General features: G+C 36.7%; 1 protein-coding gene across 1 annotated transcript in view; it reads left to right on the forward strand.

The window, feature by feature from the left end:
• CERKL (CERK like autophagy regulator) overlaps nucleotides 1-21321 on the forward strand; it is an 83329-nt gene that overhangs the window by 36946 nt on the left and 25062 nt on the right. The window contains exon 2 of the mRNA XM_087819734.1: nucleotides 6257-6493. Coding sequence (XP_087675860.1) covers nucleotides 6257-6493 — 237 coding nt within the window. The remainder of the gene's footprint in view (nucleotides 1-6256; nucleotides 6494-21321) is intronic.

The following is a 21321-nucleotide window of genomic DNA, read 5'->3' on the forward strand; positions in this document are numbered from 1 at the left end:
TATTAGCTACTCTTACTTTTTAGGGGATAGAATTTAAAAAATTAAAACAAGTAATATGATCAGGGACTATTTTAGTATAAGCAAAGGAAACAATCTCTTTCAATTAATTGCAGGAGCATTTTCATTGTAGAACAATTTTAAATTCATATACACAAACTACATCACAATCTTACTATCCTTCCAAGTTTTCATATGCACATTCATATATATATGTGCATGTGAAAATATATTGCAATACATTATGTATTCAGTAAATATGTACAAAACAGTAATGGAAACATGCTATGCTATTTTAGCTACTTTTCTAGTCAGATTTCAACATTTTAATGGCTGAATAGCATTCTGTTATATGAATATACTTTATTTTACAGAATCAATACTCTGTTATGGCATATTTAGGTTGTTTCCAAGTTTCACTCAAATAATGCTTGAGTAAGCATTCTTTTAGCTAAATTGTGCATATTATTTATTTTCTTAGAGTAAATTACTGGATCAAAAATATGTATATATTAAAGCATTTTCTTTTTTCCACATTTGTAAAAAGTATAAAATATAATGCTAATAACAGAAAGGGAAAATTATGGAGGATTGTAAGAAAATATTAATCTCATTCTTCCTGTTGCATTTCTCTTTTTTAATAGGTAACCGATGTTGTTTGTTGTGTGTTTTCCACTGGATTTTTTTCTTTTCTCCTTTTCGTGGAAGTGAAATCAAATCCCTCAGGTTGCTTTGTAACTGCTTTTATTCCACTAGTTTATGCCTCTTAACATGAATACCTTTCCAGATCTGAACACAGGTCTAACTTGCTCGTTCATGAGCTGTGGAAGGGCAATTCAACCGTCTTCCTACTGAGGAACACGAATATTGCTTCAAGTCTTTTTGCTGTTATAAATACTGCTGCAATTAACATTTTGGAATCTTTTGATACCCATTTCTGACTTGCTCTCCAGCAGTTACCATTTTTGCATTCCCACCAGCACTGGGACTGGCTCCCTTTACCCATACCATCATTGAGCATTGTTTTTGATCTTGTGCCAATCTAAAAGTAAAATAAATGGTATCTTGTTGTGTTGATTTGCATTTCTTTGATTACTAATTAGATTGAACTTTCTCTTATGTTCATTAGTCAATTTGCATTTCTTCTTTTGTGAAATGCCTGTCTTGGGTCTTTTATGTACTTTTCCACCAAAGTGTTTCTTTCCTTGATTAAATAGATTACGTAACTGTCATATGTTGCACATATTTCTGCCCAGTTGGCCTTTCCTTGTGACTTCTATTTATGGGTCTCTAGGACTTTATAGACATTAAGTAACTTTTGTGTTAAATATCTCAGTCTCTCTATGTCTGCCTTTACTGTCATGCTTAGGACTTTACTAATTTATGGTTATATGGAAAGTTTCCTCTAACCTGGATATATTGGTGTATATTATGAGATAGGGTTCTATTTTTTCATTTTTAAAAGATTAACCAGTTCTAACTCACCATTTACTCAATATTTCCAACTGAACTGAGATGCCATTATTATCACATTAGTGACTTTTAAAATGTATACAAGTGTTGCTTCTTTGGGCTATTCACTTATATAATCCTAGATGTTTTCATTATTATAGCTTTATAAAATATTGCTATACCTGATCAGGCATGTATGAGCCCTCAATACTGTACTGTAAAAACATTTCCTTCATTAATGTAATATAATTATTTCAAGAAAATTTTCAATCACTTGATTAGGTTCCTTACCTCTTACATCAAAGAAAATACCAATGAGATTTTGATTGAAATTGCATTATAAGTAGTTATTAATAAAGAGAAAACTATAATGAAAAATATTTAATCTTGGAAATTGGTAAGTCTCCATTTATTCAATTATTTGTCTCTGTATATTTTGAATGGCTCCCCTCTCCCATATTAGTCCAGGATTATTTTGCTAAATTTTTTCATAGGTATCATATGCTAATTTTTATGGAATGTCTTTATCCCCATTATGCCGCCTTCCTGGGCATTAATATATTTGTAAACAGCTGCCTTATTGGATATTCTTTTAAGTTCCAGTGATTTTAAGTTGTTTCTTTATGGGTTTTGCAAATATATTGTGAAATCATCTATACATAGTTATAGTGCAGCTCCCTCTCTGCCTCTCCCACCACAGATGGTCATCTTTTATTTCATTTTTCTTACATATGGTATTGGTCAGAATGTCCAGAATAATTGGGAATAGTAAGAGTGATAATAGGTAGTCTTTTCCTATTTCCTAGAATTCTTATAGTTTCCACTACTAAGTTTGATCTTAGCTGTTGACTTAGTACCTTTAAACTTGCAATTTACAAAAGGTTTTTTAATTAGAATAGTTATTGACTTGTTTGCTGCCAAAGTAAAGCACACATGGTAAAAAATTCAGATTATAATGTAGGACTTGGAGTAAAGAGGTTTTTCCATGTTTCTCTTTCCTAATGGTTCTTTGTTCCCTTCCCCTTCGCCCGCCCACCTCCCTCCTTCCCTCCTTCCCTCCCTCCCTCCCTCCCTCCCTCCCTCCCTCCCTCCCTCCCTCCCTCCCTCCCTCCCTTCTTTCCCTGTGTCCTTCCTTCTTTCCTTGGAGCTCTTATTTGTTATAAGTTTATTTACATAAAAAATTAAATTTATGTGGGACACAAAGTCATACCTAATATCAAATCAGCCTAGAAGAAGTTATTTGTAACATATATCATACATGTATAGTAAAGGACTAATTTCAAGAATATCTGAAAGACTCCTACAAGTTCGACAAGAAACATCCAAATGGAAGTAGGGAAATACATATGTAGAGGAAACTCTTTTAAGAAATACAAATGGAAAACAATAAATAAAAAGATGGTCAGCTTCATTAATTGATGGACTAACTGGTTTCTGGAAAAGTACCCACAGATATAATCAGAGATACAAATTGTTTTAAGGTAGGTAAGTGATACAATCTACCTGTACACATTTAGCTATATGAAGCAGACACCTAGGAGCATCTCTGTTTGGAAAGCAAGCTGCTTTCCACTTCACAGGGCCCCGTTTACTATACAGAACATTGCATGCCACTAGGTGAGGATTTGTCAGGACCTTTGACAGGCCTGAGTTGTTTCATTCCTGAAGGCAGAGGAAAGATGTAAGATCTCCCTGGTCCCTCCCAAGTATTCTAGAGACCCTGGCCATATGCCTACCAGCTCAACAAGTGCAAACAACTGATCATACGTTCACCAGGTGAAAATACAGGGTCGGGCGAATGTAGGTTTACAGTTGTTTGTATGGGAGATAATACAATAATTAATAAATAGTAATACAAGAATAAACTGTGTTTTGCATACTCACAACTATAAACCTACATTTGCCCAACCCTGTATATTACTGATCATAAACTGTGACTCAGCTTGGTTCCCCTTCTGTATAATAAATACTGTCTAGCTTTTAGTTTCTAGCATATCCTTCCCTAAAATGAATCCAGATGAGCTTGGAATAGTATGCTGTTATAAGAAAGTTTATTTCCAAAGACATCTGGAGGTTGTGACAAAGGAGGCAGATTGGAGAAACTCTCCCTGGTCAGTGTGACAACTTGGAGTATTAAAATGGAGACAATAATTTAATTAATTGAAGAGTTGAGTCTGTAAGTGGTCATAACTTCATTGTGTGACCCAAGGGAACAAACACTGTAACATTTGTTAAAGAAGCATTTTCAAATGTGGTCTAGGGTCCTTTCAGGGAATCAGTGAGGTAAACGCTGTTTTTATAAATTACTAAGAACTTAGTTGCTATTTTTACTCTCATTCTCTCCCAAGGATACAGTGGAGTTTTTCAGAGGCTGAGATAGGTAGTGACATAATTTCCCTGATGTCTAATGGAATGTGTGTTTTGTATCCTTGTGTTTTGAAGTCTCGATTTTAATATCTAATGCAGTAAATATTAGTAGATATAACCTGCAGAAGTAAGTTATTTGGGGCCCTCTATCTTTAAGAATATAAATGAATTAGAAACCAAAGAGTTTGAGACTTGTTATACTAGACAAAAGTAAATCTGACCAATGTAGGCTAATCCATTAGTATTTACAGAAATGGGCAGGGGAACCACTGAGTTCTCTAAGGAATGCAGAATATTTAGGCTTATAATGATACCGTACTTTCATGCGGTTGATTAGTGTAAGGGATAGCTGTAGTAATAGTGATGATTGTTTTGTTTTCTGAAACATATATAATTGTTTCTAGTTGAATTGATACTTGGAGGGTACTGGGTGACAATTGACGTGAACTGCACACCAACCTGAAGCCTGAGCCCTCGGAGGAAGCGACAGCCCTGAAAAATTGACTTTGGGTTCTCCCACCACCATAAACTCAAAAATGATCTTGTTTCTTAGTTTCTTTTTCAGTGGTATGTGTGCTTTGTGAGCAATAATTTGCAGAATGGTTGGCGGAGGCCAAAAAGCTCCCCAAGGATGCAAAGAAGGACCTTTTTAAAGCATCTGGAAGTCCTTGCTTCAGTCTGGGAATATCGCTGAGCCTGCTTAAGGGCTGAGGAGCCTGAGAGGGCCTCTGCTTTCGGGGCTGTTTCAGCGCCGTTGTCATTTCTGTGGGCTTCTGTCAATTACTTTTTCTCCTATCACGTGTCATATTTTTCTGATTCTTTACTTGCATAGTGACTTTTGATTGACTGGGAGATGTTGTGAATTTTACCATGTAGACTTCCTGAATATTTTGGCATTCCTATAAATGCTCTTGAGCTTGGCTCTAAAATATGGTTAAGCTACTGGGGAACAGTTCAGTCCTTTTGAGGCTTTTAAGCTTTGTTAGTGGAATCAGTGCAGGCTTTCGTCAGCTCGCTAAGGAGGGAGTGCTCTTCTAAGCCTCTCGCCAGTGTCCTGTGGGTTTCAGTATTTTTCCACCTGCGGGATCTCTGAGCATTGTTCTCTTTAATTCTTCAGGTGGCCCTTCCCCTGGCCTCACACACGGCTGGTCCACACTCAGCTGAAGGTTCAAGGGGGACCTCTGCAGACCCACAGAGCTCTCTCTGAAGCTCTCTCCTCCGCAGTAATGTGCCCAGTGGACTCTGGTCGTCTTGGCTTTCCTGGACTCCTAACTCCTCAATGCAGGGAGATGAGCTTCCCCGTGGGTCCCCTTCTGTGGCCTAGAAACCTCTCGAGGCCATCAGCTGCGGCAATCATATGGCTCCTTTGTTGCCCTTTTCTCAGAAATCACGGTCCTGTGCTACCTTCTGTCTGACATCTGAAAACTGAAGCTTCATATATCTTGTGTTGCTTTTTAAGTTGTTTCAGACAGAAGGTAAAACCAGTCCCTGTGACTTCATGTTGGCCAGAGTAGAAGTTTTACCATTTTTAATTATTTTTTAAAATTTCTATTGATTTTGAGAGAGAGAGAGAGGAATAGGGACAGAGAGGAACATCCATGTGAGAGCGAACATTGATCAGCTGCCCCCTGCACGCCTCTCACCGGGGATCGAACCTGCCACCTGGGCACGTGCCCTGACCCGGAATCGAATCGGCAACCCTTTCGTGCCCAGGATCATGCCCAGCGAGCTGAGCCACACTGGCCAGGTCCAGAGTAGAAGCTTTAGAAGTACACTTGCAAAAGTATAAGGACGCTCCTACTTTGAGAGTCGATTGGAATGGCCCTTTGCTACAATAATTATTTTCTGATCTGTAGTTAAACAATTAAATTTTGTGTCACTATAAAATAAAGTCTGATTGTGGTAATAGTCCAGTGGATCTTTCTTTCTAGATCAGCAGAGATTCATAGTTTCCAATCACAATAATCTTACTCTGCCTCCTTTTGCACATGTGTTACTTTACCTAGAACATATATTTTCTTTCCTTTACATGTTGCCTTCAACAACCTGTCATAAACCCAATTCTGTTAGTGAATTCTGTGCTTCCCATTACTTTACTCTGTCCATATTAGTAGCAAGGAGCCTCTTGTGTGATACTCATTTTATTTATTGTTGAAATGTTGCCTTATGCTCTTAGAATTCTTTATACAGTGAATATCTTCAGATTCTGAATGTCCTATAGCCCTTGTGTGGCAAGGGCTCTCTTCCATTTTTCTGCTTTTCATTCTTAGGAAAATAGACTCAATTTTTCTTTTCTTTCCTCTCCATCTCATATAGAGATTGACATAAAGGACAATCGGTAAAATTACAAATGAGAAAGATTTTCTGGGTTTTTACTATTATTTATACATAGAAGATATGTACACAATGGTTTTGATTGGGAAACTGAATTTCTTTTCAGGTGATTCCAAGTCTGACTTGCTATGTAAAGAAGAATTCATTGAACTCAAGGATATATTCTCTGTCAAACTGAAACGGCGTTATTTTGCTAGTGGAAATGGCACTTTATTGGGCATCACACTCTTCATCTGTTTGAAAAAGGAACAAAATAAATTAAAGGATTCTACACTTGATCTTATCAATTTAAGTGAAGACCACTGCGACATATGGTTTAGACAGTTCAAGAAAATTTTGGCAGGTAAGTACTCCTTATGGGTTCTTACTGGAATTTTAAATGAGTCTAGTTTCCTTGCTGTGGGTTATTACTAATCTAAACATGATATTGTATTTATGAACACAGAAACTCTTGATTATGTTGGTAGTTTCCTTCTAATCCTAATATGTCAAGTGTTTCAGTCATGAAAGGGCATTAAATTTTGTCACATGCTTTTTTTTTTACCATAGATTGAGATAATAGGTTTTTTCCCTTCGTTCTGTTCATGTGGCGCATGACATTGATTTTTATATGTTGAACTATCCTTGTAATACAGGAATAATCCTGCTTGGTCATGGTGTATAATTCTTTTAATATTCTTTTAATATTGGACTTGTTTTACTGGTATTTTGTTGAGGATTTTTACATCATTATTCATAAGAGCTATTGGTCTGTAGTTTTTCTTTTTTTCTTGTATCTTTGTCTGACTTTGGTATCAGGGTAATGCTGGCTTCATAGAATGAGTTAGGAAGTAACTCTTGAATGACCATTTCTATGAAGAAGCTTTGATAATCTGAAATAACACAGTTCTTAAATAATTTAGTTCAGCTGAGAGTTGTTTTTAAAAGCATACTTATTTTTCTATTAGTGTCTTGAGCTTATATTAGAATTTATTTTCCTTACACCTACACACTGATGACAAGTGCATGTATGTCCTTACTGGGTGGCTTGAGAAAAACAGCTTTTTTGAAGATAATATTTAAATTGTTTATTTCAGGACAGATTTTTTTAAAAAGTTAAATAGCCAGAGAAAAGAGAAAATATTAACTAGAATATTATGTCCTAATGAAGTCAGTGCATCTGAAAATTTGTGTTATTTATATTTTATATTCTAAATAAAATGCATGAATACAAATACGATGCAACTTGGATTTTTAGAAGGTTATCTTGTTAAATAACCAAACTGAGTTTTAGGATTTTTTTTCCCCTCATAGATTTATAAATCTTGCTTCCTTTTTAGCTCATTTCTTTCTGTTTGCCAGATTGATCAGGGTAGAGGCAGCTGGTGTGGTTGATGGTGCAGTTTGGAGTAAGATGACACAGAACAGAGCTGGGTGCCAGACAAAGAGCAGGCACATGGCGATGTTAGACAATTTCAGGCCAGGCATCATTAACTAAGAAGACAGAGTGTGGTGCCAGGTGGGTACTAGACTTATTGGGGGATCACTTCACAGATTATAAAAGTGTCTAACCACTGTGCTGTACACCTGAAACTAATATAAAATAATACTCAATGTCAACTGTAATTGAAAAAAAAAAAAAGAAGATGGAGGACCTAAGTTGGTCAAGAGCAGACAACTGAGAAGGTTTCACCCATAAAAGATAAGCTGATGTGACATGGTAAAACTAGGTGACGCTGTCACTAGGTGGCCCCCATGCTTCCTTGTTAGCCCCTTTGGGACCTTCAAGGAGACCTGATTCTTTTAGTTTCATATCCATGTAATCCGGGTGTTCATTAAAGTGTCTGTCGCCTAAGATACAAATACGAGTGGCTCAAGCCTCTTTGCCCGACTGGGAAGAGGGTGATTGCTTGCTTCTGGCTGGTCCTCTCTGGCTCTGATTTCCATGGGGTTTGGTCTATTTGAGGATTACCTTCCTGTCTCATGTCCATGTCCCTGCTCTGTCCTCCACTGCATCAAGTTTGGCAGATGGCAAGTGTTTGTTGATTTCCAATTTTTTTTTAATGTCCCCACCCAAGCAATTTGTGTTTGAAGCAGAATATTTGGATATTGAGTTACTTTTGAATATGTGCATTTATATTTTAAACTGGATCAATGAATAAGATGTGATGAATTTTTGAGGAAAGAACAAATTGGCAGCACTAGAGGGAGAAGGAAGGCAACTCTTAAATACTCTTAAGACTCATTGACAAAGACTGACCAGATTAAAGTGGGTTTGTAAATATAAAGAGTCTTAGGCCCGGTTGAGTGTGGCTCAGCGGTTGAGCACCGACCTAGGATCCAGGAGATCGAGGTTCAATTCCCAGTCAGGGCACATGCCTGGATTTCAGGCTCAATCCCCAGCAGGAGGCAGCCCATCAATGACTCTCATCATTGATATTTCGATCTCTCTCTCTCCCTCTCCCTTCCTCTCTCTGAAATCAATCAAGGTATATTAAAAAAAGAAAAAAGGAAAAGGAATCTCAGAATGGTTTCTCTGTGTGTTTTTTTTAAAATACGTTGTCCTTTTACATTCTAATTTTTAATATAGTTGAACACAGCATTTTAAAAAATTCTTAGTAATAGAAAAATCACCATAACTTTATTCACTAATAGGCAATATAAGTTAATTTATCCAAAACACGTTTTGTATCAGGCGTTGTGTTAAGCACTGGGAGTAACATGAATGAGATGTAATCCTGTATAAAACACCTTTGCCCTGGGAGACAGACAAGGAAACTTGTATTATAAATGTATTAAAGACCACAGTGAAAATATGAACAAACTAGTAAGGACCATAACCATTGATCTTTGATTCAGAAATTCAAATATTTAAAAAATATAATTGATTAAGGCTGATATGTAGTCAGTAATAAGCATAATATATAGTCATTGTGGGGAAAGTCATTTACCACAGTCTTTTCTGTCTCTTTTACATCTGCGATACAAAGATAAACATGCACAACCTTTAAATATAGCACATGTGTACACTAGATATGTTAATTTTTATTCAATTAGAGTGTGATCAGTCTCTGCATATTTGTGTTTCCTGGAAATGGTGAATTGCAAGTTTGGCTGGATCCTGAACCAACCTTTCTTCTAGACACTCTAATCTATACTTTAAAGCATATTAGTATTTGGGATATATTACAGCATCCTGTTGGAGATGTTTAGCAAGCGAGCATTCAGAGAGGAATACATGAAGAGGTGAAGAGGAAGAGTTCATGTGATGGGAATAGATGAAAGCTTGCAAGGAAGTAGTACAGAGTTTAAAAATAAAAGCAGAGGACTGAGTACAGAATCTTGGGGATACTCATATTAAAATAGGCAGGGAAGATAATAACTAGAACTAAAAAATAGAAAGGGTCAAGGAAACAGAGCCCTTATAGCACAGGACTGTTATATTTAAGTTTTGCTAGTTTATTTTTAATATTTAATGGTTACCCAGAACAATTAACAAAGGTATTTTTAGCATGCACATGTTTGAGTTATTTCTGATAATTTTCTGTTCTCTTTCTAACTGCTAATTTCATAAATAGGCAAATATCAATGAGCCATATTTATTTAATACATTTTGTCTTTGTAATGAAGCCTGCTCTTATTTTCCTGCTCAACAGCCTCACTTAGTTTTCAGCTATGAAAAATAAAGAAAATGGAAAAATTACTTAAATAGGAGTAATTTTTCCTAGTTTCCCACTAGATGTCAAATCTGTTTCTCATGTGATAATAATTTGGTCTTAATTGGATGCTTTCCTTGATAGCCAAAACTCAGACTTCTTAAAAACTGATTTTTGTTTAATATTTATGTTGTCTTGAATAAGAAAATCATGGTGCAATATATTTTTGGGTTTCTAAAAAAATCTAAGCTATATCATCAATTATATTTTCATGAACCAGGAAGATTTTTTTTCTTAGCAGAAGAACAGAATGATGTGAAGTTTTACTTGGATATGCTGCCAAATGATGTACTTATAAGCAAAAATAAACTGGAAATCAACATTATAATGATTGTACAAAAATCAGCTGTTGTTATGTGTCGAAAGTATGATAGCTTCAGATATTTAGTTGTGCACTCTCTGAATTGGCAACACTTGTCTCCTTGGGGACAAGCTATTTTCTGCAAGAACATTATGTCTGAAATATGGGTATTTTCTCCTTTGAAGCCCTGAAAAAGTGATATGAGACTTTGTTTTATGACCAGTTGAATTGGATGTTAAAATCACACATGTTACTTCTGAATATGTTTTTACTAGCAATATATATTACAGTAATGTGAGAACTGATTAAATATGTATTACCTCATTTGCATGTAAATACCGAAGTCCAATCCATTCGAAGGACTCTGTCCAACAAGGATCATGTGACGTCGGCCCCCTCTGTCCCCCAGGACATGCCTCCCCGAGTGGAATCCGCACCTGCCACTCCCTCTTGAGCCCGTGTGCCTCCTCATGGATGTGTTTTATCTTTAGTAGTTCCGAATAAGGCTTTGTTGAAACAAAGCTTCCAGATGAGAAACATTTGAAAATTTCTGCTTTAGTCATCCCTGGGATGGTGACCTAGTAGCATATTTTCCCCTGGCATGCCTGATTCTGTTCACCTCCACACACGCAGAGAACTCATGGTGTTTTTCAGGGAGTCAAATATACACTCACTGTGGCAATCACAGAATGCGAACTAGCGGACATTGTCCATGTAATTTTATTCTTTTCAATAGATGTTACTTGTTAAATATATATTTAAATGTATTTTCCTTTCTATAACTTTATGAGATATTGCTTACCAATGAATCTGCAAAATATATATATATATATATATATATATATATATAATCAAATGAAAGTTTGAAATTGAGTTAAAAATAAGTTTACTTTGAAGTGTTCTCTTTTTTTCCCCCCTCTTCCTTGAACTTTCTAAACTGGACATTCAGAAGAAAACAGTGAAATTAAACTAATTCTATTACATTCATAATCATTAGTAGCGCTGTTTAGCTCTTCATAGAACCTTAACATATTAAAAGAATCTTTTGAAAACCAAATCTTCAATTTTATAACTGAAAAATATATAATCATGTAAAATTTGCTTAATAAAGAATAAAAAAATTATTTTTCTTGAACCTAGAGAGTTTTACGTTTTCAGCCATTTCCATTCTAGCAATTAGCAGTGTGAAAAATCACCATGAGGAAGAGTCTGCAGACATAATAAACTGTAGCAGATTCCTAAGAACTACATGTGACAGCATATACAGAGAACTGAACTAAATACTTTTAAAATAATCAAACGAAAAGAGAAATTAAAAACATAAAAGAGTAGGGTGCAATAAAAAAAGGATAGTATTTTTGCTATGATGTATGTATGTGTGAATTTCATTTTAAAAAATTCATCCTTCTCAGGATATGCTGTTCCTAAGTCTGAAAATTCAGAGGCTTTGATTAAATAAGTCTGAATGGATAGAGGCATGAGTGGCCTTGAGAAGTCCCTTCAGTGATTCTAAAGTGTAGCCAGGGCCAAGAACCACAGATGTCAAAGATTTGAACAACACAAGTCTGATTTAATGAACATATATTAAACTCTGCACTCCACATTATATATTCTTATTAAGTTAAATATCCTTAAAATTAGCCAATACCTATTCCTGAGTCTCTTAATTTTATCATTTATTTCTTAGGACTGCTTCACAAAAGCCTGTTAAAGACTAAAAGAGGCATGCCAACGGTTTCTGTTGTCATCTTAAGTTTGTTTTTTTACTAACATCGGCTCTAAATCACAGCCATTACTCTTTTAGCTGAAGGCAAACTAGAATTATCCCTTTGCAAACTATTAATGCTGTTTATACTTGGAATGAGTGACACAGACCATTTTCCCAAGTGGTTCTCACTGGCCTCCACTGCATTTTTATCCTAAGGGAGGAATCTCTTTTTGCATGTAATTCATTATATTCCTGCTTCAGTCATTGAGTATCTTGGGAATAGGAACTGAGGTGGAGTCATTCTCAAGTTATTTCTGATATATTTCAAAATCTTTTTGCTAGGTAAAAGTCCTTTGGCTGTGCATTTTGTATAACAAAAGTTCTTCTCTGGAGAAAAATATTAGGTGTACTTTGTTGTATCTTGTGTGATTATATTCAAAAGGTTAAATAATTTCTCTAAATATAGCCAGTAAAATGTTGGATTGTTTTTATGCTGTTCAGTAAAGTAGTTAACATTTTTTCCTTTACTGGACTACAGAGAAGTCATTTTTAAAATCGAAATCTTAATAATAGCTGACATTTACTAAATATTTACTATGTGCCACTTTTGTAAGCAATTTTTATAAGTTAGCTCATTAAATCTCATAATACTAGCATCAAGAACTACAAATATGTTCTCATAAAAAAGGAATAATACTTAACATGTTTTGTTAGGTTTGAAGAATTACAATAACGTATGACAGCAAATAGTAGAATTAAGTAAATTATTATTATTTTCATGATCATTTCTTAAAAGAAAACTAAGGTTTAATATAGTTTAAAAATTGCTAATCTGAGGTTAGACAGCTTGTATGTGGTAAGGAACTGGGGACAAATCTGTGTGTGTCTGAATCTGGAGCATGAGCCCTTAACCCGTGTTCTCTTGTCTGCCAAGCCAGTGGTATATTCTACAGTCCTTAAGAATATTATATTTACTGTACAGTTTAGACTGCATCCTGAAAAAAGAGCTTCACTTTTCCTGTTAGATAAGAGCTACATCAGTTTATGAAGATTATTCCTTTCTTGTGTTCTTTTTAAAACATTATGGTTCAGGACTCTACAGTGTTTGAATTCTAAAGCTCAGCAGTAATAGTACAGTGCATTTCTCAATCCTTAAAAAATTTTCTCATCCTGACTATCACCATCATTAAGATTTCTCAAATGCCTTAGAATGAACTGGGCATACACTATGAGAACATTGCAGGCATTTCTTTTTATTAGCCCAAAGGAATTTAAAAACATATTAACACACTGATTTGTGACCAATTTCCAGGCTTTACCTTAAGCAGAATTTTGCAAAACACAAATGCTTACAGCTTACAAAATTAGAAATTGGATCAATCCTAAAATGAGAGTATAATGGGTTGTCATTTAACAACTTTTTCACTGGAAAGAAATGAAGTAAAAAGTAATAAAGCAGCATTCTCACAGTTTGCATAAGTAGGAAATACATAATATTTCGTATTAAGTGACAAATTATTATTAAGCCCCCTGGCATTCATTAGACTACCATTAATGGTAATGAAATTGTCACATTTAGATATTATATGTGACTCCAGGAATTTTATTATCTTGTATGAATATATTTATTGCTGTTTGAGGCAGGTAGGTGGATATTGGCAATGATTACATGCTACAGCATTGTGATATTTCCAAATCAACCATATCCTCTCCTTTACCATCACGCAAGAGAAAACATGTATTTTTAAAATTTTTATTCTTTGAAAAATTACCTTAAGTAGAAAATTATGTATTTTGAATATCCCTCAGAATTACTTCTCAGCTTTCTTATACCGAATTGTTAGACTTTTAGAAACACATTATCATTGTTTATAATGATATATGCACGTATATCATTACACACAATGTATAATGCAGGGCTCATTGTTCATAAGTATCAGGCTCCTGAATATTTTGTAGGTGCATCTGTGTACTTCCTTGTAAAATCCATTGTTAGCAAGAACCCTCCTAAGTCAGTTAAACTAGAACCCCCCACCCTCCATATGTGATCTCCCTCTGTATCTGACCAGGTTCTTCATCTTCCACTATCCCCCTGCTGACATATGATCACCCTGGCCTGTTAGGTGATTTTAGCCAGAATCCATCTCACCTCTGTTTCTTCTTAGTAATTTTCCATCCTGACTCCCACCCTGCTATAAATTCCCAGTTGCCCATTCTTTATTCTGGAAGGAACCCAGCTCTTTCCTCCTATTGCAATAGCTGTGAATAAAATCTGTGTTTACCACTTTACTGTTCAGCTCAGGTTTTTCTTTGACAACATTTTCTTTGACAACAGTCCATAAACTTTTCAAGAGTTCATTTTTGCGGTAGAACATATGTTCTTGCAATACTAAAAACTGTGTGTTTTTTATTTTATTTTGTGGACCTGCAGATAACTAAGAACTCTTAAAATTAAGTCACACACATGTGACCCAGAGAGGATACTGTGAAAAAGCTTTCGAACTGCTAAAAATCATTGAGTTAAAACATGTTTATGAAATCATTCTTGACCATTTTATAGTTAATTTTGTAGTTTGTGAAGGACTTAATGTACAATTATTTTATCAAATTGGATTTTTATAAAGTTAATCATATTTAAGTGCTAATTAATTATTTTAACTAATTTTGTGGTTCACTTCTAAGAAGAGCAGAAGAAAAATAACTTTCCTGAAGCCTGTAACGTATGTTTCTTTCTAGTCTGAATTTTTAATTGGGGAAGTGGTATAGTGAAATAGGTCTACTCTATAGCATCTTCCAAAATAAATTAAAATTCACTTTATCAGATGGTAAAAATAAATGGATGATACATTTGGTTGGATTTTTTTTCTTTTTCTCTTTTGATCTCCTTTCTGCTTGTTTATTGTTGCTCTATCTACATAGTCTTGACTCCTTTATTATTTAAATACTGAAGTATTGAGGTGAGTATTACCAACAGCAGGTGATTTTTCTTCTATTAATTGCTATTCAGTCTGTTGCAGCTGTTAGAAAGATATGTCACACTGGAGGGCTGCATGTGAATTTAGAAGTTCCTGGGCTTGTTTGTTACTTTAAATAAACCACATAGCATTGAGTTATTTTCACCTGTATATGTAAAGATGTGCATCAGTCAGCGCTGGCTGATATAAAGGGAAATTGATGCACGTAATATAAGTCACTTAATATAAAATATCTGCAACCCTGAGCTCTGCTGGGCAGTTGTGTGAAGGCTAGGCTTTCACCATCGGTGTTACACATTAACTGGGTATAGTTTAATATTAATAGCTCCCGAGAACGTGGCAAAACTGAGGGCTTTATTTCCTGTGTTTGGTTTTGTTCTTTGCAACAATTTGCTTTTCTGTATAAAACGGTTGTGAGTATACACAAGACTGTGACAAGGTTCTGGGCTCTTAACTTCGAACACTGTGCCATTTCCATGCCATTTCCATCGGCTGCGCTCAAAACAGCACAGATGTGAGTCTGGGAGTGGCGTCCCCGAAGCTCTCAGGAGCCTTTGTTTGGAGAACACCCTGATTAACCCCCACCCTTCATGGTTCATTGGCTCGCTGATAGATCAAGTTTAAACTAGTACATATTAGCACTTTTGTTACTAACAGAGGGACAGTTGGCCGTTCTGTTTTACATCGCTGGCTCAGTGCGGACTGGCGTGCTGAAAGGTCTCTGCTCTAACGTGTGAATTGAGAGGTCACCAAAGGACTGAGAACCAAGTCAGTTGCATATGAATGTTAAATCGTATCTGCATTTTAATTTTTGGTTATCTATTTTGGGGATGTTTATACTATTGTAAAATTATGGATAAATGATAATTATCACTTTGAGATTCATGTTTTCAAGGAGTTCTGGGAGTTTGTGTCTCATTACAGCTTTCATATTAAACAGTTTGTCATTGTATGAGAGGTGAGCAAGGTCATGACTGCCTAATGCTTTGTGGTGTCGTATTAAAAATATTTTTCATACAGTTCTTTGTAGCCAGTGATTTTATAGAAATCTTTACAGTGTACTGTATTTCTGTATTACATGGAAATATTTGTTGCTTGGGCAAGAGAGCTAGTGTGCACATGTCTATTTTCTCACAAACAAAATTAAACTTTTTATTAATAAAATTAAATTTCTTAAAACTCAAAGAACTTTCTGTTCTCTCTTACCTTCCTAACCTAGTTTTCAAAGTCTCCAAATGCTTTTTATTGTTACAGTTCTTTTCATGGAAGATAGGTTTACCTAATCATTTGACAGCCTTAGCTGGTTTATTTTGTCTTAGCATCATCTTCACTCTTGGGCCATCCCCTTGGCTTCCTACTTCTTCGAGTTGTCCTTTCTTTAGTGAGATGAAGTACCAAGTGCCCTGATGGGACTGAGGGACAGCACTGAGTCCAAGCCTAGGATATGACAGTGGAGGTGACCTTTCAATACCGATCAGTGCCATGTAGACTAAAGTCAGTTTCTTCTAGGCATACTTTCTGATTTTTATTATAACTGATGATTTGTTTCTGGAAGGCAAACTGATTCTTTTAGATTCTGAGCAAAAGGGTCAGTATTTCTTTCATTGCTTTTGTAAAATTTAATTTAGAAAAGACTTCACCAGCTCTTAAATATAACTCTTCTACTGGTTTCAAGTTTGTAGATATAGGGAGTAAGTATGAGATAGGGATTGAATTTTTATTTTTAATAGCTTAACTCGGCAGCAATGAGGTTGTTAGCTTTTTCATGTTTAATGTTTCTTTCAAAAAATTTAAATGTCTATTGTAAAACCTATTTTTTTGTTTTTTTGTTTTACACATCTTTGGTTCTTTGTGAAGTATTGGCTTTAACCCTTTATTTTAATTTTAGGAATTAATATAAGTGGTTTCATTTCTGGACTTCTACATCACCACAATTTAAAAAGTAAAGCTTTTTGCTTAAATGATTGTTTTACAGGATTGATATTTTGTTTTTTAATACAATTGGAATTGTAGTTTTATAATTTAATTGTTTTTAATTTTTACTTTATTTTAAAAGGAATGTTAATTCAGTATTTATTTATTTATTGGGTATCTACTGTGTGCCAGGTACTATTCTAGGAACTAGTAAGATAGCAGAAAGCAGAACCACAAAGTCTTTGGCCTCAAGTAGCTTACATTCCAGTGGTAGTGGGTTGTCTTAGTCTGTTTGGGCTGCTATAACAAAGTGCCATAGACTGGGTGGCTTGTATGTAACAGATACTAATTTCTCATAGTCCTGGAGGCTGGAAGTCTGAGCTCAGGGCGCCAGCATGGTCAGGTTCCAGTGAGAGCCCTCTTGTTGTGTCTTCACCTGGCAGAAAGAGAGGTAGAGAGCTCTCTGGGGTCTCTTTAATAAGAGCATTAATCCCATTCATAACAGCTCTACCCTCATCACTTAATCACCTCCCAAAGGCCCCACCTCCTAATACCTCACATTGGGGATTAGGATGTCAGCACATACATTTTGAGAAGACACAAACATTTAGTCTATAAGAAAGAAAAATTGGAAAATATCAACTATATTTCTATGATGTCAAATGATAGGAACTACAAGGCAATAGGATGAAAGTATTTGCTGTTATGCAGAGGTGGTTAAGGAAGGCCTCACTGGCTGTGAAGTTTTAGAAGAGGGCTGAAAGCAATGGGGAAAAGAAGCCATGTGGCTATCTAAGGGAAACATGTTCCAAGCAGAGGGAACAGTAAGTGCAAAGGTTGAGCAAGAAAGTCCTGTGCAGAGTCAGGTTAGCAGGGAGCAAAGTAACGGGGTCATAAAGGACAAGGTCATAAAGGTGGCTGGGAGTAGAGCACAAGGGTCTTGCAAGCTTTGTATGGCTTTTGACTTTTATTCTGGGTAAAATGGGGGCCATTTGGGCATTTTAAGCACAGGAACAACCTAATATCACTTACTTTTAAAATAGATATTCTGGCTTCCAAGTAGAGAATAGACTATATGAATGGGAGAAAAAGATTCAAGCAGGAGACCAGTTAAGTGGAAATGGGTATAATCCAGGTGAGATGTGGTGACTTCAGTCGGGGTGAGAGCAGGAGAGGTGGTCTGAAGAGATCAGACTTTGTACTTGTTTTGAAGACAGAACTGGCTGGTTTATTAACTTAGTGGATATGGGCTATAGAGAGAGAAAAGTCAAGGATGATACCAAGATATTTTTTAGTGTATTATGAAAAAATGTCAGACATAGAAAATATTAAAAAACCTTACAACGGCCACCTATATTTCTACCACCCGTGTGAGCTACTGTGTCCTCCCAGTTCTGAAGACCAGCTCCTATCCCACGTCACTCCTTCTGACACTACTGCTTCATAAGTCCCTGTGTTTAGTAGAAGTTCTCTCCGTTTTTGGCCTCTCCTCTTCAAAGATCTTCACCTGCGCTTCACTTTACCCACCTCCTCCCATAACCATATTTCTCAGTCAGTGGTTCTCAAAGTGTAGTCCCCAGACCAGCGTCATGAGCATCACCTGGGAACTTGTTATAAAGGTGAACTCAGACCCCCCGGCCCCTGACTGCTGAGTCCACAGCCCTTCAGGTAATTCTGATGAATATGGAAGCTCATCAGATCTTGTTATTATGATTAGCTATAGCTCAGCCTCAGTTTCAAGCATCCCACCCCCTGTGTGGCTCCAGCCTTCTGTCTTCCTAGCTCACTGTTCTACTCTCCCAGCTCCTGAAATCCTTCATCTTCACTGAGACCACAATTTATTGACTCTGCAACTTTCTCACTAGTTCTTACTCTTATGTCTCCACCGTCCTTCTATCCAGCCACTCACATGACTACTCTTTGACTGTTCCCTTTCACATACCCTATCCAAAAAGTAAACTTGTCCCGTCGGCTCTCCCTTCAACATATATCTAGAATCTCACTGTTTTTTATAACTTCTGCTTTACTCTAGTCCAAGCACAATCATTCCCCACCTGGAGTAATTCAGCTGCTCTTTGTCAGTATTTGCTCTCACTGTGTCTACTTCCCACACGGCAGCTAGGTGATCTTTCTTACACCCAAGGTTATGTTGCTCAAAATTCTCCATGCTTCTCCTGCCACTCAGAGCAAAGGCCACAGTCACCAACGCCCACAAGGCTCTGGGTGATCTGATCATCTCTAGCCAGCAAGTCGCTTCTGCTGCTTTTCCCTTCCCTCTTTCCCATAACAGAGCTTCATTTTTATCCTTAGGACTTATTACCACTTGACCTACTCTCAATTCTCTTGTTCATTTCTGTGTCCCACCATCGGCATGAAGCCTCTTGAGGGCAGACGTTTTTCTCATCACTGGTAGAGCCTCAGTTTCTAGTAGCCTTCCTGGCAAATAACCAGCATACAGTTTTTTTGTGTGACTAATGAATGGATGTCATTGTTTTCTATATGGCCTAAGGTAACACTACCCTTTTACTCATTCATGAAATATTGTGTGCCTGTCACTAAGGAGTTAGAATATGAAGAAAACTCTAGAGAGTTTCTTGGCCAATGTGAGAGAGCAGCTAATAGATAGATATAACATCACAGCATTGTAAGTATCAAGATCGGGGTGTCTGTGGCCCTGTAAGAACAAATAGGGGGAATAGCCGAGCCAAAGTCACAAAGCCAGGAGGCTATGGTGGGATTTCCCAAGGAAGTGATGACTAAGGTGAGTTAAAACAAAGAGAAGTTAATTGGGCAAAGTGGCTGTGGTGGCAGAAAATGTAGGTGGGCAGATAGAGGGGAGGGCAGGTGCAAGGGCACTGTGGTAGAGGGAACGTGGCAAGCTTGGGAAACTGAATAGAGGGGAGGGAGCAGGAAGGAAGAAGGTTAGAGACTGCTAATTATATCTCTCTATTCCATCTAATTAAGACCATGTTTAAAAATTCTGCTTTATTCGTAGAAATCCCCCATCTGATCTCTAAATTGGTATTAAATGATCACCTGATTTATATACACTTAGGCTGTAGCTTCCTAATCATCAGATTAAGTGCACCCAAAAGGAAGAGAAATGAGAAAATGAATACAGGCTCTGGTGAAAAATTATCTTTGTGGATTTGTAGTTAAAAGACCTCGGTTTACCAGAATACCTAAGGAATGAAATATTCTGATTAATTTATTTAGTTTTTATTACTGTCGTTAACTGAGGCTTATTGCTAACTGAGGCTTAAGAATAAAATTATTTTGTTTAAATCTTTTTGGAAAATCTTTAAACAATAGCTTTATCCCCTTTCTTGCCTTACTTAGGGGATTATTTCACAAAGGCTGGATGGGACATGTAGTGTCCACTTTTATGCACATATGTTTAAAGGCTACAAGCTTTCAAGTACAATGCACTTAGCCTCGCAAACCCCTGATGACTGTTTCTCATTTCCACACTTCCATTCTCCCATGGTCATGATGCAGGAAGAGGGAGAAACAAGTTGGCTTTTATGATAACATTTGGGGACTGCATTTGGTGCCTAGATACCTTTCGTTGGACTGCCTCTGCCTGAGAAATGAAGCAGGGTCCTTTGATAAATTTACCAGGTACCGGAAACTTAATTTCAGTATTTAATCTGACACTTGGACTCTGGGGTTTAGAACAAGTTTCTTGTCCTTGTCATGTTTTTGATAAAAGTGAGCCTGGACTCATGTGCCTGGCCCTCCTGGTTAAAGGACAGCAGTTCTGTCCTTGAGGGCAGTTTTTTCTTTTTATACCTGATTCGAATCATACATCACATGTACTTGTTGGAATAAGTCGTCTGCCTTTCGTCTTTCACGGCCTTGATGTTTTTTTTAAGAGTTTAAAGCAGTTATTTAAGAATGCTCCTCAGCTTGCTGGCCTGGGTGCTCCATCCTGTTCCATCCACACGGGGCACTCTGGGCAGAAGTGCCTGTGCGCCCCTGGTGCTGTGTGCTGCGGCTCATGAGGCCTGTGTATCTGTTTGTACCATAAGGGTGTTGGTTAACTTTGGTCACTTGACTCAGGTGGAGTCTACAGACTTCCTGCTGTAGATGGGGACATTTTTACCCTTTGTAATGAGAACAATAGGGAGGGGCAGAGTTTAAGATTAGGTAAATATTTTGTTCCCCATCTGACTGTCACTGATGGTTTTAACATCCATTGCTGAATCTTGCCCGAATCCATTGTTGTTATGATGGTTGAAAATAGTGATTTTTTTCTAACTCTAACTTCTCCCATATTTATTAGTTGTCATTCCACTATAAGACGGAGCTTCTCCTCCAGTTTAGTATGATATATTACTATCTTTATCCCATTTTGCGTTGTCAGGTTTGGCCAATGGGAATCCTGAGCTGAGGTAGTGGGTATTGCATCAGAGTGTTTTGTATACGTGTTATAAAAATAGTTAATAGAGGCGCAGAGAGAAAAGTGGGAGTGACACGCCAGAGTGGTGAATTCTGTTGGTGACTGGGTAAGTGGGAAAGGCTTCAGTGAGACAGTGGCATTTGAAGTGAGCTTTGAAAAAGTAGCATTTTTAGAGA

This window comes from Miniopterus natalensis, chromosome 8, assembly GCF_054644295.1.
Source record: "Miniopterus natalensis isolate mMinNat1 chromosome 8, mMinNat1.hap1, whole genome shotgun sequence".
NCBI lineage: Eukaryota > Metazoa > Chordata > Mammalia > Chiroptera > Miniopteridae > Miniopterus > Miniopterus natalensis.